The 17,484-nt window shown below is 36.9% G+C and overlaps 1 protein-coding gene across 5 annotated transcripts in view; it reads left to right on the top strand.

The window, feature by feature from the left end:
* The first annotated feature begins 957 nt into the window (after window positions 1–957).
* Window positions 958–17,484, top strand: part of RIC1 (RIC1 homolog, RAB6A GEF complex partner 1) — a 47,063-nt gene continuing 30,536 nt past the window's right edge. For 2 of the 5 annotated variants that reach the window (XM_071425069.1, XM_071425070.1), the window contains exons 1-3: window positions 960–1,752; window positions 11,190–11,297; window positions 15,347–15,423. In XM_071425069.1, coding sequence (XP_071281170.1) covers window positions 1,612–1,752; window positions 11,190–11,297; window positions 15,347–15,423 — 326 coding nt within the window. In that variant the 5' untranslated portion in view covers window positions 960–1,611. Of the gene's footprint in view, window positions 1,753–11,189; window positions 11,298–15,346; window positions 15,424–17,484 lie in introns of all 5 variants that reach the window. The other 3 variants (XM_071425074.1, XM_071425068.1, XM_071425072.1) reach the window with 3 other exon arrangements.

Raw genomic sequence — 17,484 nt, 5'->3', positions numbered from 1 at the left:
AAAATTCATATGGTAATGTAACCAGGAAGCTGCAGGGAGAGAGAAGGCCTTAGGTGTGCAGATAACCTATGTTCTTTGAAGAGCACTGGGTAATTTGTGCAGTAAGACCAGTTACCAGACAGCTCAGTCCAGACAAACTTCTCTAACAGGCAGTGCAAGGGGACTGATTCATAAAACTCTTCTGATTATTTCTACCAATAGCCATTTCTTTCCAACAGAGGCACCGCCCCTGCAATGGCATGGAGAGCTTACCTTAAGTTCTCTTCTATTTCCTTTTATCTTCCAGTTATAGAAAAAGACTAACAAGCCTCATTTACTACCTCTAAAGCTACAGCTCTCTACTTTCCATTCTTCACACCACATGCTCCTGCTCTCTCCACAGTGTGTGAATAAAAGCATCTGGGCAATGATGGAAACAAGATTAACAAACCGGTCTTGGGTAAAAATAACAGTGTGGATGCTCAGTCCAACACATCAGCTGGGAGAGAAGTTTGTGGTAGCACCTGTCAGAAGCCTGACGCCAAACCCAAGATGCAGCACACTCACTGTGTGAACAACACAGAACCATAGAATGGCTAGGTAGGAAAGAATTTCAAAGGTCATCTAGTTCCAAGCCCCCTGCCACGAGGCCAGGTCGCTCAGACCCCCATCCAGCCTGGCCTTGAACACTTCCAGGGACGGGGCATCCACAGCTTCGCGGGGCAACCTGTGCCAGGGCCTCATCCCCCTCACAGCAAATAACTTCCTCCTCAGATCTACTCCAAAGCCACTCTCTTTAAGTTTGAACCCACTCCTCCTTATCCTGCCACCTCTGGCTCTGATTCTCTGTCCCCCTGCCGCTCCCCTCCCTTCCGTCCCCGCACTCAGCCCCAACGCCAGGGGCGCCTTTTCCGCCCGGACCAGTGACGCGGTAGCCCTATGACGTCACTTCCGCCCGCTCGGGCCCGCCCCGGGCCCGCCTCCCCCCGTGCCGCCACCGCTCCTCGGGGCCTCGGACACCGGAGCGAGGGGAGGGGGAGGAGGGAGAGGAGGGGGAGCAGAAGCAGGAGAAGAAGCAGGAGCAGAAGCAGGAGCAGAAAGAAGAGGAGGAGGAAAAGGAAAAGCGAGAGAACAAGAAGACGGAGGGGGAGGAGCGGAAAAAAGAGGAGGAGCGGAAGAAGGAGGAGTAGGAAGAGGAGCGGAAGCGGAAGGGGGAGGAGATGGCGGCGGGGGCCTCGGCGACGGCGACGACACCGATCCGGAGCGCGGGCGGGCGAGACACCCGCGGGAGGGCGGAGCCGCCGCTGCCGCCGCCGCAGCGACCCGACGCCTGTTCGGAGCAGTGACTGCCCGGCCGCGTCCCCGTCGCCGCCGCCTCCCGCAGGCCGCTCGGCCCTTGCCCAGCCCGCATCCGCCTCCGCCCCCGGCGGCTGCGGCGCTCTCTCGTCCCTGCGCCGGGGAGATCTCAGCCCCCCGTCCCCAGTGGTGCTGAGCCCAGGGGTCCCGTCGGTGTGCCGGTGATTATGCGTGGCTTGCCGCGGACGCTGTATCTCTCCTTCCGCTGATGTCCCCGCTGTTCCCCCGCCTAGGCTAGAGCAGGCTGAGCGCCAGCTCCTCTGGAAATCTTCAGCCATGTATTTCCTCAGCGGCTGGCCCAAGAGGCTCTTGTGTCCTCTGGAGTCCCTGGAGCGACCGCTTCACATCCAGACGGATCCCCAGAGAGCTTTCTTCGCCGTTTTGTTCCCATCGCAGCTAAGCATCTGGTACTGCAGAGTGAGTATCCATCATTTTATAAGCTCTCGGACGCTGCTCTACCAGCTGAAAAGCCCTGTCGTCTGCTAATTTTTTTTTTTCCAGAAACGGTTGTAAAATTTGATGCTAACTTCAAAGGATATTCACAGGTATTTGTGAAGCTGAGGGGTTATCCACGGTGTTTAGTGATAGCAGTATAGTCTTAAGGAAATATGCAACACCAATCTGCTTACAGTTAACACTGGTTTTTCCTAAAAAATGAAACTAAAAAAGCAACTTTCTTTTTGAGACTGTACATTCTGCTTGTGCTTAATATAAAGAGTATTTGTAGCAGTGTAGGGTTTTTTGCATATATGTTTCATGTCTTTCGCCTTTGTATTTTCTGTGTTTTATATAAATGAACCTATGAATATAGAACATATGAAGCATTCTTTGTAAAACATGGAAGAAACACTATCATTACCCCGAATGTTGTAGCATAGAAGTTCACTAAGTTTTCTTTTTATGGAAAGTTTGAAAGTTTTGTGGCTCTAAAAGAAGACTTGTCATGGCTTTTCCGTGGAAAGTGCTGATTTAGCTAAATCTAGTTTGAAACTGTGTGAATAATTGACATTAAGCACCTTGCTTTTAATTCACATTGTATTAGTCTGATAGCAAAAATGCTATTTGTCAGTTTGATTTGATGCAGTCAATGAAAACTGTGATACTGACTTTAAATTTTGATGCTGGATCCTTTTAAATACTGCCTAGATTAGACCCTAAATCTGTCTATAAATATCTCTAGATCCAGGTGGTTTATAGAGTTCATCTCAGATTACCAGGGGAAACCAACAATCCAGTTTTAGAAAGATGATACTGAAAGATGTCAAATGACAGTGATAGCCTTAAAATCTTGTTTTAAGTTATGCAGCAATTTCATCACGTTATGTTTTATTGTGCTCAGTAAGGCTGTTCACTAGTTCCTGGCTGGGGTGCTCATGCTGTTTTTTGAACCTAGACAGGTATCCAGCTAGCACATAATCAGCCCAGTAACTTTGCTCTGTGAGCGTCATCATCTGGCCTCCGTTTTCTTCGGTTTGTGGCACACAGTGTATATAAAGTGTACCCTTCTTAGTTTTTGCCAGTTGTTGGACCTTTAGTTGTAGTCTGTCAGCACAGCAGAACTGATCTTTTTTGTGGAAAGACACAGAAAACAACGGGCTCATGAAATGCTTCACAACATGTGCCCTGTTGTCTAGAATGTAGTTTACTTTATGGTCTGTTTTCAAGGACGAGGTTCATTAGCTTGCATGCTTAGACTTGTTTTGAAATGTTAAACATTGTAAGATTTGCTACAAACAGCACTAGAAGAATTCACTTGGTGCAGAAGAGTTGACTAAACTTACAGGCCATTAATATTTTTTAAATAGGTTTTGATTCTGTTTGTAATGGGTGCTTTTGAGGAAGGTGCTGACAGGCACCAGGCCTGACCCGCTGACTGATCCTAAACTGAAAAACATGTTACAGTCTCATGGCCTCTGTGGAAAACTGCCTGTTACCAGAAACCTGGAAGAATAAATGTTTTGGTCAAGGTCATTTTAAAAGAGAATTTCTTGCATTATTTTTAGCTGGGGTCCTGAATGTGGTTTGTTGGTTTTTTTTCCCCCCAGGCTTTTCTTTTTTTCAATTTAATTATTGCATTCTAGAAGATGTTTTCATTGGTCAGAAGTACAGTTTTTGGAACAAGGATAAACCTGCCAGGTTGCACTAACTTGATTTCTTGTCACAGAAAAGCCTTCTGGCTGGTGTTCTTGTTTAGACTTGTTACTATCTCAGCTATGTATCAAAGGTTTCATTTAAGAATGAGGTGATGAGACTGGGAAAGTTCTGTTTTGAAATTTTCAGAAACAGCTCTTTGAAGTGCTTCCAGGTGTGTGAGTTTACATTCAGTATGTGTATTTTTAAGGTGGCATAGTCATGTTTAAAACTCCTTTTCACCTACTGTGGACTAAGAACTAGTGGAACTAAGGAAAGTTGATCCCAAAGTGTGGATTGTTTCCTGTTTTGGAATCATTGTAGGTATTAAGACTCAAAACAGGGTAACTGGTGTTGAAAAAAACCAGATGGAATTCTGCTAGTGTTTTTGAACCAAAAAGTTCTTGGCTTTTTACATGTAAGGAGAGATGGGGTTGTAGACAGAGAAGACCACTCAGGTGAATGATTTTGATCATGAACCAGTATTGGTGAAAGGTTGTTGAGCACAGCCCCCAGATATGTTGACATTTATTTATGAATTATATGCCTGTGCTACTGTACTGGTATACACATTATCAAGCATACACAATGTAGTCTGTACACAAACTACATTTTGTATGCTTGATAATGTGTATACCAGTACAGTAGCACATGCATATAATTTTTAATCTGTTTAGAAGGGACTACATTGGTCACCTAGTCCAACTGCCTGACCAATTCTGGGCGACCTGAAGTTAAATCATGTTATTAAGAACATTATTCAAATGCTCTTATACACTAGTAGTCTCTGGGCATCAACCACGTCTCTTGGATGCCTCTTCCAGAGTTTGAAAAGGAAAAAGAAAGAATGGGGTAATGCCAAAATGAACACATTTTAAAATTTTTACTTTATTTTATTTTTTAGTGGTATAAAAATCCTTTCTTGCTCCCCATTGGATTCTGTTAAATACACCCCATTGTGGAGACCTCTGCTCCAAACATTTTCCTTACATCAGAAGTTTTAGGTCTACTGTAGATAATACCTTGATACTTAAGGGCCAGCTTAACTATTTTCATTGATAGCATGGAAAAGCTTGTCAAACATTTTCATTCTGGTAGTTTAAGTAGTTGGATGCTTGAAATTAGAAACATCAGCAAGTTATAGAACCTTTCTGAAATGGTATAATGAGATAATTGCTGTTTGATATATTGACTTGGGAACTGAAGATGAGGTTTCACAAGGCAGCTGTGCAGTCCTGTGTGTCATCATCTTTCCTGCTTGTACCTCTATTTTAATGGAGCTTGTGATGGACTAGTGATGTTGTTTTACAGGGCTGTTAAGCCTTATGAACAAATAGAAGCCTGTTTATTTAGTTGATGAAAGAATGAAAGGAGCATTATAGTTGGCCCTTTGAAAGTGTTACTCCTTTGACAGTTGTGGCTTTAATTTTAAATTGGTTTAGTTACCTTTTGAATTCTGGAAATTCACCCATAGGCGTCTAGGTATTAAGAGACAAGATAATGTAGCTAAGGAAGAAGGTGTCATAGATGAGTGGAGTTCCCTGCCTAACTCTTGACAAGTGAGTTGTGTACAGCAAGAATAGTCTGCTGATGTAGTTGTACATATAAATATCGTTCAGCGTTTCCTTTCTTTAGTGTTAACAAACTTGTGACAATGACAGGAATAAGTACTGGCCTTGAATATTTAATGAAATCTCCTGTAGGTTGTTGGGACTATCTGCTATGACTCTCATCAGTCAAAACCAGTTTTGTGAGTCCTTTCAAGCTAAGAGTAGTTTGTCCCATCTGCTCATTCAGAGGAGAATTCTTGATTACCTGTATGCTTCTCCACTTATGATTTACATTTACTCTTGTTTTTCTTCCTTTTTTGGTTTCTTTTTTTCTAAAGATCTGATACTGAGTCTGAGCACCTAAATGAACTATAATAGGCTTTTGAGAAAGCATGCATGTCAGAATCCTAAGTTGTCAAATAGTTGGTATTAATTTCAAGTGCTGTGTAAGTTGATGTTCAGACAGCTCTCACAGCTCTGTCAAATGTGCTCTTCAGTCTCTAGCTGTTGCCGTATTAGAGTTGAAGTCAATGTGTGCTTTAAATCTAAGCATACAATAGGCTAAAACAGAGCTTCTGTTGGGGAGGTGATCTCTGTAACCTGGAATTTTGCCACACTATAAAGGGAGTTACTTGTGACACAGTGCATGCACAGAAGTTCATAAGATATATTAATAAATACATTAAAATTGTCTGCAGTTGTTTCTGTAGTGTTTTTTTACTTATGAGGGCTGTTAAAAAGAAATGTTTTCGCTATGCTTTCAAGTTTATGTTTTCATCTCAGAACTGTAAGCAGAATAATTTACAGAATTATTGTGTGTGGTTTTTTCTTAATAGAATTGGATGCAGGCTCTGGAGGCTTTTCATTAGAATTTGACTGCAGAATGGGACAAAGATGTCTTGATATAAGACATAAGGTTGTGTTGGCTGTGTATTGTGAACGATATGATACAGATAGCATCAGTGCAAGTTAAGATATCCTACCCCTTCACTGTGTTTTCTTCCTTAGTAGTTTAACCCCCAAAATGCTGATCTCTTATTTAGACCCTTTAGACACTTGTCTGAGAAGGGGATTTCTTTTTATTTGTCAGCAACAGCAACAGTTGTGCTGTTGCTTCTATTAAAAAGATGAACTTGTTGTTACATAAGGAAAAAAATGTTGCATTGATGAATTTATCTGATGAAATCCAAAATTATCATGTGGTTATTTAGTGGGATTTACAGGCTTTCAGTGTCTCCTGTGTTATAAAATAGATGACCCCTGTAAACGGTGTCATAATTACATGCATGATGGGAAAATGCATTTTCAGTTATGATTTTTCAGTGTCCAGTTAGTTGCATGTAAGAGAAAACCAAAGATGTATAGAATGTGCCTTTGCTTTTTGGCAGCATTTTTGGGAAGTAGGTTAACTGAAAACTTTCATTTGGGAGAGGTAGTGGTTGACAATTCTGCACTTTGTTTTTCTGAATTATTTCACAATAGCCATGGAACACACGATTGGAAGCTGTGTCTGCTCTGTTGGGTGGATCTTCTCTTGATTCTAAGCTTTCCAAATACTTTCAAAATTAAATTAAAGGAGTTATGATTTTATAATTAACATTGCTTTTAGAAATTCATTTGTCACCTCCATTTGTCAGTTACCATTCTGTTACTGACAAAATGGCCTTTTGTGGTCTATAGAAATTTTTCTGTTTCTTATGTGCGCGTTTGCTTTTCTCCATATAACCTTTCTGTTTTATTAGTTTGTAATTTTACAAAGCTTCAGCATTTAAAGCAAAGCACAGTGACAAAATAAATTGTACAGTGTCACCAGACTTTCATTCTGTTCTGTGCTGTTTTCTCCCAGCCTTATCTTTGTCACTTAGATCATAAGCTCTTCTGAACAGCATTTTTGATTTTTGTGTCATGCCTACAGCCTAATGAAGCGTTAAAGTATTTGCCATATAAAACTAAACAGGACAGATGTTTGTCAAAGAAATGGCTTCTTTATCCTCGGTGGGACGGATTTTTGATATCTAGAGGAATACATAGTCAGGAGATGAGAAGACTAGGTTTGAACAATTATTCACAGTCATGCAGGTTCTTGGATTGAAGTTACATTAAGAAACCCAAACTTATACATAAGACCATGTTGCATATGTGCTGTCAGGTCATGTGTTTGCTTTTCAGACTTAGTAGTTTTCTACTGTATTTGCCGACCTACTTGTAAAATCAACAATACACACAGTTTGTCATGAACCTGCAGTCAAACCAGAGAATCTGGTTTAAGGAAACGAATTTTTTTATTATTTTATATTCTGTCAAATGGTTGTACCTTTTTCCAGTTGGTTAATGTCAGTTTGATTTGCATTTTCATCAAATGTTGTAGAAAGCTTGTGTTAAGTTAATTGGTAATTTCCCATATCTAAGCTTGCTGAGAGAATTTGCTGCAGGGTTTGTATACCTTAATAGATTTTTTAATAAAAATTATGTTATATATGGCTAAGTGTTCTGACGTGGGTTATGTTGCTAATACTTGGTAAATGAGCAAGTTGCTGTACTAGGTCAGGTAGAATTAAGTTAAACAGTAACAACTAGGGATTATTTCATCATGGGTTTGGCTGTGGTGTTTTATGTTGCAGTTTTTTTAATTGTTTGTATAGGTATTTTGTCCAGATGTTGATACAGATCTTGTATTTCATAGTGGAAAGTCCAGAGGGATTCTTAATGTACAACTGACAATGAAGCACCTGTGAGTTTTTAGGTAGTTTGAATTTAGGTGGCTTTGTGGATGGAGCTTTCTTGCTACCTTGCTGTTTTACTAAATAGTGCAATTAATTTCTGGTAATGCAAACCAGATTTGCTTTCATGTTATAAACTCACACCAGTAAAAAAGAGGCATGTTTAATTCTAGAAAAACATTGTTGTGAAGCATAAAAACTTCTGAGTAACAACTGTGGAACATGTTCTTTTTCACAGCTGACTGATGGAAGGAGATAAAGTTTAGCTATGAGAACAAGTTCTTTTTCTTTTCAGTACTTTTAATTAGTGTACTGGAGAGTTTGTTTACACATTAGTAATAGTAGTGCTATTGTTTTTAAGGTTGCATTTCTTATTTTTCTTTTCACCATTTTCTTATCCTGTAAACATCCACTGCCACAGTTCCTTTTGTAAATGAGTGGCAGCTTCTGTTTTGCCTGACCTTACATTCCTCCTGAGAGACAAAAGTACCGTAACAAAATGCTAGATTTTCTTTGCAGCAGATTAAAAAATGCTAGATATTCTTCTTATCTATTTTGGGGTGCTTTTTTTAATGTTAAATTGCAATTTTGACTTGCTTACTGACTTCTTTCTTCCTTAACAACTGAAGGTGTTTACTTCTTCCTCTAAATAATTTTTTTACTTCTTTTTAAACAAGTCTTTATTTGTTAGGTTCTTTGCTATGTTTCTGGAATCCAGTTTTTCCCAAAGCTGTGGCTCTACCATTAATATTTCAGCAAGTGGATTTTAAGCATTTTAAAGAAGGATTAATATATTGTTTTTTTTGTGACAGTGGGCATAATTTGTTAGTTGAGCTTAACTGCATAGCTTCATAATGTTAGTAGCTGCATGCAGAAGTGAGAAGAGTAGAAGACTTGGAATTGTAATGAAGCTTATATGGAGATATGGGGTTTCTTAACAGAAAAAAAGGTAAAGATTTAGGAAAAATTCTAATTAATAGAATCTAAACCCCTACTATTTCTATACAGGGTATGAATTAAATATATAAAACTAAAAAGAGGAGAGTATCTAACTAACTAGCCTTCCCCCCGACACTTTTGGTGGTTTTTGGTGGGTGGTTTTGTTTTGGTGTTTGGTTTTGATTTTTTGTTTGCTTTGGTTTTATTTGTTAAAATGAATGTTCAGTAGCTTGTTGTGCTTGAGTCAAGTAGTTAGGTGGACACATATTCCTGTTCACAGAAATATTCCTGTGCCAATATATGTTTTCAGTTACTTTAGATATAATAAATGACTTCAGATGTAAAATTACTGTTTCTCATGCATAAGAAGAGCAGGGTCTTGAGCTCTCCTTCTATCTTTGTTAATCCAGACCATTCACACATCTGTGGAAAGCTTTTAAACAGGGTTAGGGTTTTCTTCATGTCTGAATTCATGCTTTTGAGTTCTGGAGTATGTGGAAATTAATAGTATCAGTGCAGTATTTCCTTATTTGACATCTCGCTAGGTAACATTTGTGACCTATTTAATTCGAAGTGGGTCTGCTTTCTAATAAGAAGCTACTTAAACTACAGAAAGATAACAGTTTGAATGCAAGCAATAATTTTTAACTGCTTAAGTCCTCATCTGTGAGTCACAAAGCCTAAAAATAAATTTGTATAAATCTTGTAGCTGATGTGTACATAGAATGTTCTTCCATCTTCAAAGATGTAATAGCAGCTTTATGTGAATCGGTGTCACATGAATTCTACACTATAAATACTGTAATTATATTCTGTAAGAATAGTAATATAGAAAGAAAATTGTGTATTACTGAGTTTCTAATTTTGCCAGCAGCTAAAATGCTTCAGGCATGGAAGTGCTTAAAAATGATCTCCAGGTTTGCAGTAATGATGCAGATTACCAAGACACTGCTTTTTCTCAGTATATCTAAGGCAGTTAGGGTGGTTCTAAGCCAATCAGTGAAAGGCTGTGTAGTTCATTGAGAACAATCAACTAGAATCTGCTAGTAAGAATAATTAGTAATCTATTTAATGTTAAATAATTTGATGCAAAATAAGCCATTCAAATTGAAAAAGCTGGTTCAAATAGTTCTTAGGGTAAAGATTAATGTGCTTATTATACTTCATAAATGTTTGACTTTATTTTTGATAATTCAGTTCTGTGTGGGTGTGAAATTTAAAGAATAATGCCATTAGCTGCACACCGAGTCATGCTGTGAATTTACAAAGGCTAAGGCTGCCCATGTGACACTAATTCAGCTGAAAGGAAACTGAAGGAAGTGATTCCAAATAGGATGGAATTCTAACTAGGATTACTAAATTCTGGAGTGATGGACACTCACAAGATTTGTGGATAGAATGAATGTCTTATATTTATTGTACTGATTCTCCTGGTCCATCAAGTAAGCAAAGAACAGTATTAAACTTCTGTCACCTGTGGTTGTAGTGGGGAGCTTTGCCTAGTGGTATTGTGGTTAATTTCAGTTAAATGAGTGGTTACTCTGTACCCTCTTGGTTCCCTTTCAGTGTGCTTTTTTTGGTACAATGTTTGATGCTCCAAATCTGAATGACAACTGAAATTGATAAAGTTAGGTATGAAGATGAGGGATAACTTCTTTGACAAAACAAAAAGTATGTCCTGCTTAATTTAACTTTTGTGTCCTTTCAGTGTTGGAGGATAATGGAAGGAGAAATACCCATCTAAGATGAAAACTATTATTCATTCAAGAACAATAAAATAGAAACAGTTGTGCAATATATTTAAGGAGAATTAACATTTCTAAGCACTAGAGCAAGGAAGGGCAACTTTGCATTAGGTTTTTGTGTTGCAGCTCTCCACTGCATTCATGAAAGGGAATGAAGGCTTAGTGCCCATGGTAGCTTTGTCTGGTCTTCCATCACCCCAAAGCTTTTCTCCCTTCCCAGAAAGAAAGGTACTAATGGGGGCACCTCATTACTTGCAAAATCCTTCCAGCTAACTGTAGAGGTGGATTTTCAGCAGGTTCTGACAACCTGTTGTAGAAAACAAATTTCCTGATTATCATTCTCTTTAATACAACAGCCTGCTCATTTAGTAGAAACTAAGCAAATTGTCTGTACCAAATATTCTATAGAATATTTCATCCTAATTCATTTGACAGTCCTTGTCATTATAGGAGCCTGTTTGAGGTGTGTCTGTTCATCTTAAGCATCAGTTACCCTTTATCTAAATTGAAACTATTTCTGTATTCTGTAATGACTCCTTACTGTGCAATTAAGTATTTTATTCAAACGTCCTGGATTTGAAAGAGATTAGGAATGACAGTGTGGCAACAGTTCTCCATGAAATTTCTTTAAAGTTCATTTTTAACCTCCTTCAAGGGAAACATGTTGTAGGTGTTTAAGGAGACATAGTTCTTAACAGGTATAGCACAACATATAAAGCATTCCATTCCTACTAGATATGAGATATAATTATTTATATTTTTTCCTCCAGCCAAGTGTATTAATCGTAAGCTACAAGGAACTTTCAAAAGCAGCTTCTCAGTTTGGACCTTACAAACAAGCAGAATGGCGGCCTGACAGCACAATGATAGCTGTTTCGGTAAGTAGAATTTTTCCTTCTTACTCTGGTTAAACTATTGCAAACAAAATTTTGTTTTACCAATTTCTGTGCTTATAGAACCTTGCAGACTGTAAATACATTTAATTGATACTTGTCTTGTGAAAATATATAATGATACCAAGGGCTTTTTAGACAATAGAAGCTTTCTTTTGTAGTATTCATTAATTTTCCCCTATGAGAATGAACTGCAGTTCTTTGTCTTAAAACAGTGGTTAGATGTATAGGCAAGGGGTGATACAACATCTCATTACTTTAGTAATCTGGTAACAAATAATACGGTAATGTAAAGTTATGTGAATGAAAGAAATAGTTGTGGACATAGGTAACATAATTATGTTTAACTTGATAAATGGAGTTTAAAGGTGAGTCTTAAGAGATGAAACTGTGGCCTTATTACTGGCTTTTGGTGGTTAAAAAATATTGCAAGTCACTGAGAACACAGAAACAAGGGCAGTGATAAGTGATATGTGAACTCTTCTGTTTGGAATCTTAGAGATGAGATCTTGTCTCACATGGAAATAAAGTCTTGTTTCATAGCTGGTGCTGTGTTCACAGTACTTTGGACTATTTCAACAGCAATATTTGAAGTTTGAGGTGCAAGGTGAACACAAGAAAGGTGGGAGTACAGTTTATAAGAGTTGCAATATGGGATAATCCTCTTGATGTCTTTTGGTCGAGTCTTAACATTATGACCAGATCTTAAATTAGATATTGTTATCTTAGTGGAAAACACTAGATGATTTATGGAGGAGTTATTCTCTCTAGCAATATCATGATAATCATAAATCAGCTAAGCTTCCCATGGTCCAGTTTTCTTTTGCATAATGCAAATTAATGCAAGTAAATAATTAGTCTAAAATATTAAAATGGCCTAGAAGTATCTGATGAAATCAATGAAGTTAAGTATTTCTGTAAGTGCCAGATTATATTCTCAGTGAGTACTAATAATTATCAATAAAGTCAGAAAGATCTCTGTAATTTTTGTTGTGGATCAAAAAGAGTTCTTCAATTTTATATTGCATCAAACACATTTTAATTAAACCTTTATGTAGTAGTTCAGAGGAAATTTTTAATTTTTATATTTAATTACTTTGCATATTGTGGGGTTTTTTTTCTAAGATGTTGTGATCCATTTGCTCAAGAGACCTTGTGGTTCAGCTGACAGATTAGCTTTAGTTTTTGCCACTTCAGTACTGAACTTTAAAGTTTTTCTGCAACTAAATGTACAGTGCTCTTTTTGGCAGATAGTGTCAGAATGTAAATGCCCATAAAGTCTCATTTTGTAAGCTAAAGTTCTGTGAATTAAAATTCTAAATTATCATCATTTATAAAATAATGACTGTAATAAGATTTCTAATATTCTTTGTGTTTCATAGGATGGTATTTCATCCCCGGGTGTATGTATACAAATGATATAGTCAAGCATGTTAGTTATGGTGGTTTTAACATAAGCTGTTTTGCAGTATACTTTAAAAAAAAAGATATAGTTTAATTTGGAACAGTTATTGAGTCCTACTGAAAGACCGCATTTACAGTATTGCTGGTTTTGTTGTAGTGAGACAGGGCAGAAAGTCAGTTTTTGGAGCTTTAATGAAGAAAGTGTTTCTGCAGATGTATGATACTCTCAACCCCAAGAAGAATTCTGTCCAAGTAGTTTTCTCTTTTTTCTTAACTAACACATTCAAATGAATGACAAAGCAAGTTTAATGAAAAACCCAGTGATTTTGAACTGAGTTAGCATCTCTTAATTACTGAAGTCCTGTGCAACACTTGAACATTCCAGTTTGAAATTTTGAGTTAGGTGATGTTTATCACCTATTACTACCTGTGCTCATGAGTACTTGGTTGTAGTAATTTTCTGTAATAAGTCTTTGTTTTTAAGAAGGTGAAGATAAGGCTTAGTACGTACTTATTAATGAAGTGGTACTTTTTTTTTTTCCTTTTTTTTTTTAAATGACATCATCATATGGAATGTAGTCTGAATTTTATGTTCACCATACCAGTGATACACCATGTTTTTTGTTTCTGACAGCCCAAATATTCAAAATGTCTTTATGAAAACACATCACTTAACTGCATATGCTTTGAGGTAGATATTATTTGTACTGCAGGAAGACTTTGGGCCAGTATATCAAGCTTTATAACGTACCTCAAGTAACTGTAAAGGTATGCAGTTAAACAAGCTTAAGCAATTTTCAGTGTCACCATCCCCTACAAATTCTAACTTCTTTTTCCACTAGTATCTTCTGTTGTTAAACTGTTGGCACATTTCCTAGACAGATCTTATTTTTACCCCTTATATTTTGTGGTCTCTTTTTTCATATTGCTGCCTTTGTGATTTTTCCAGTGTTACTGGGAAATACTTTTTCTTGTTTAGATTAGTACATACATCCAGGTAGCTAATCCTAGTAGTAAATCAAACTTAGGAATTGGGTCAACATGCTTCATTATGGAGAAGTGTAGGAGGCATTTTGGTCCTTCCCACGTTACAGGCAGTCCTTCAATACAGACTGCTCTTCAGCGTGCATTCCCATAGCTAAGGCAGAGCTTTATTAAACATGGTAGCAAGAAACCATGTTATGAAATCCCTGGCAAGATTCTCAGTGTTTGTACTTCGGACTGTCAAAGATTAGAATGATCAGGGAATGGATGACAGTAATGGTTACTTAGTAAGTTTCACTCAAATGTTTTTAAAGCAATGCAACCTCTTTAAATGAATATGATCAATTTGCCAGAAGTCTGTGCTTGAATGCTTCTACACTTCATCCCCCTCTTCATGGAATTTGAGTCTCTATTTAGAAATGAACCTGTAACAATAGCAACTTTGTGCTTTGAATAGTGTTCAGTAAGGCCCTTTGTACCTTATTATCAGTATAAAGATACTTCACAGTATTGTTTTACTCTTCTTTCCAGGATAAGGTAACTTAGGGGTTAAATATTTAATGATGTAATGGAATGAACCTGTAAAGATGTTAGAAATGAAGACGGTTCTTTACCACATAATACCTGAACATGATATTACAGCACACAGAAAGGCTTCCATTTATTATCACCCTGTCTCAAGCTCACCATTATTATTCAGGTTTTATTCTTGCTTGAAAAAGATACTCGCTTTGAATGAGAATAACAGTGTTTCTTGGAATTCAAAGCCAAAACACAAATTTTCTAAAGCGAAGTGTTTGACTGAAATGTGAATATCATCTATGAAATGATACACTAAGCTAACAAGAGTGTTGCTTTATTCAAAGAAAAGGAAACCAATCTTGCAAAGAAATGTGAAACCGTTCATTTCAGTGCTTTTTTTCTCCAGTGCTTTGGATACATGCCCAGCCCATATTAAAATAATTGGATGGAAATGCTATTTAACCAAAATGCATTTACCAATTTGCCCAGAAAATAAATTCATGCTGTAAACAAATGACACTGCTTTGAACACATAACATTATTGATTTGTATTTGTTCCCTGTACATAGTATGAAGTCATTCTTCCAGAATAACAGAACATGGCTCGGGACTGAATTTTTACAGGTTTTGTGGTAGCTAAAGATAAGTGATGTGAGGATTTGTGGTAGTTACCTGGATGACCAACACTGAGAGGCAGTACTAAACTCTTTGCATTCAGTAGTGTCCGTTTGTGTTCAAACACTTGGAGAGTTTATTCAGGTACTTCCCACCTTCTACTTTGTTTTCTACGTTAATTCATGTGGTTGATAGGAATTATTTAGAAATACTCAGATATTTCTACGTATCTGACATAGTTGTCAGGTTTTATAGGTTTGTATGAGTTGGAGGAAAATTTCTGATGGACTGGTGCATAAACAGGATTGTTTCTCCGTTTTTCGATTCACTTGACTTTAAGGGTGGGTATGGATTTTATCTGGAATTAATATAAACACACAGTATTTTAAATGTCTGAATTAATGTATATTTGAGTTCAATATATGAGACATACATAGAAATCACATAAGATTAGCAGATTTTACTCATGCTGAGACTAGATATTTATCTTACCAGTATTTCTCTTTCAGACTGCAAATGGATACATCTTATTTTTTGAAATCCCATCAGCAAGAGACAAGTATCTTTATGAGCCAATATATCCTAAGTAAGTATTTTAAACTTTGGATCCTCACAGTGTGAAAAAATATGACTAGACAACTTCTAAGCAGTTTTTATGACAAAAGATACTTCATTACAGAGTATGTTTTAACATTGATGAGTATATGAACCATCATTCCTATGAGTTAGAGTCAGTGTAGGGTAGAGTCAGTTAGAGTCAGTTCAAGTAGATTGCTGTGTGCTGGTGTGATTCCTTAGGTCCTTCTTACAAGCTCTCAAAAGCCTTAATAGCAGGTAAAGTCTAATTTTATAATTTGAGGTAGTCTGTTGTGTTCATGATCTACAACAAGATTTAATGATGCCTTTTGAATAACTCAGTTGAAAAAATCACGTCTTAGGAACTGTTAAGGTACAATTCAAAAATAGATCCTGTCCCCGATGTTTTCATAACTTAGAGGGTTTTTTAAAAGAAATGGGGAATAAAATCCCAGTATTTTTGAAAGCAAATGGATACTTTTTAGTAAGAATGGTTATGTTGTCGGCATCATCTTATTTTCCTTATTGTGAATGACAGAATACATCTTACACATTTAAATTGCGACTGTATTTTGGGTGTGTTTGTGGCTGATTTTGGATTAGTTGATTTTGGATTTTACGAAATTGGGAAATGCCCAGGACAAATTAAAACTTCAAGGAGTATATGTGTACGTGTCTGTGTGTTTAGATAGGCAGAATCTGTAGTCATGGGTTGGATTGAATTTGTCCATGCACATAATAGCACACTCTTGATTTCTAATTGGCTAGAAACTTTTTTCTTTTTTTTTAATATATCTCTCTATATATCTTCATCATTATGATAGTACTAGTCAGTTTATGTTTTTTTCACATTCATAAAAAGAGTTAAAGTTGAATCATGGATCTCTCCACATGGTCATCTCTGAGGAGTATTGGATTACCTAAGACGTCATGTAAGAGGAAGATATTTTGAGTTCTTTTTCTTTTCAGTGTAACTGTTAAACCATGAACATTAAAAGAAAATAAAGGGATTTTTCAAAAATATTTAAATTCAAAATCTGTCTTCTTTCACAAATATGTGTAGGAAGAAATTACTTAGCAGGTAGTAAATGATTTAAAACTGAATTTTGCTTTATTGACTAGAAAATTTTTTGTCCGTTATGGCTATAATCCATCTTTTGACCTGTGAAATAGCCCTCAAAGCTCTGGAATTAACTGGAATTTATTGTTGCAATTTACTTTTCTTTTTTCTAGAAACTTAAGACTAATGTAGACAAGTTATATTACTTTACTTGCCTCACTGGAGAACTGAATAGCAGTTTTCAAACTGACTCTTCACATGTGGCTTACTGTCATCAGGGGAAGAGGCAGACAGCCTGCTTCTGCAACTTGTCCAAATAAATAAAGGGATAGTAGATCCTTGTCTGTACATTACATAATGCAGAAAACTAAGCAGCAGTTTATTGTGAGTTTTTCTTGTTCTTTTTGAAAAGTTTGGGGGAGTTTTAATTGGCAAAATCTGAAAACTTATGGAAATATATATAAAACACAAAATAAAAGTTGAAAAATAAGCTTTGTCAAGTTTGCTTAGAATATCACTTGTAGGAAGGCTTGAAAATACCTATTAAGCCATCAGTGACTAACCAGTCTAACTTTGTAAACTTATATAAAACTTCTATAAAAGTTTATTAATTGATATGAATTGTTGACTTGAAAATGCATGTTTTAGTTGTTAGTTGTGTGTTGAACAATCAGGGTTTTAAAATACATTTGTATAGCCCAAAAAGGATTATAATGCAAATTCCATAGAGTAGGACAAGGTGTTTGTGTGTTTGTAATAGGTTGCTCACAGTCTCCTAAGACTATTGTGTGTACTTACCTTTAAGAAGATGAATGATCTCACTGAATTCCCTGGGATGACTAGCTTGTCTATACTTAGCCCTCAATTTTGAAAACCTAAATAAAATTACTACTGTTCTGATTACATTAGATCAAAAGAAACACAGGTATTTGTGGGTGAATTGTGCCTCCTGTGATTAATGTCAAATGATTCTTTAAGTTATTAAAATGGAATGAACTTCTTTTGCAGGTG

This window comes from Agelaius tricolor, unplaced genomic scaffold, assembly GCF_023055355.1.
Source record: "Agelaius tricolor isolate 1412-34295 unplaced genomic scaffold, bAgeTri1.0.p SCAF_4, whole genome shotgun sequence".
NCBI lineage: Eukaryota > Metazoa > Chordata > Aves > Passeriformes > Icteridae > Agelaius > Agelaius tricolor.
This window is presented reverse-complemented; position numbering and strand designations above follow the sequence as displayed.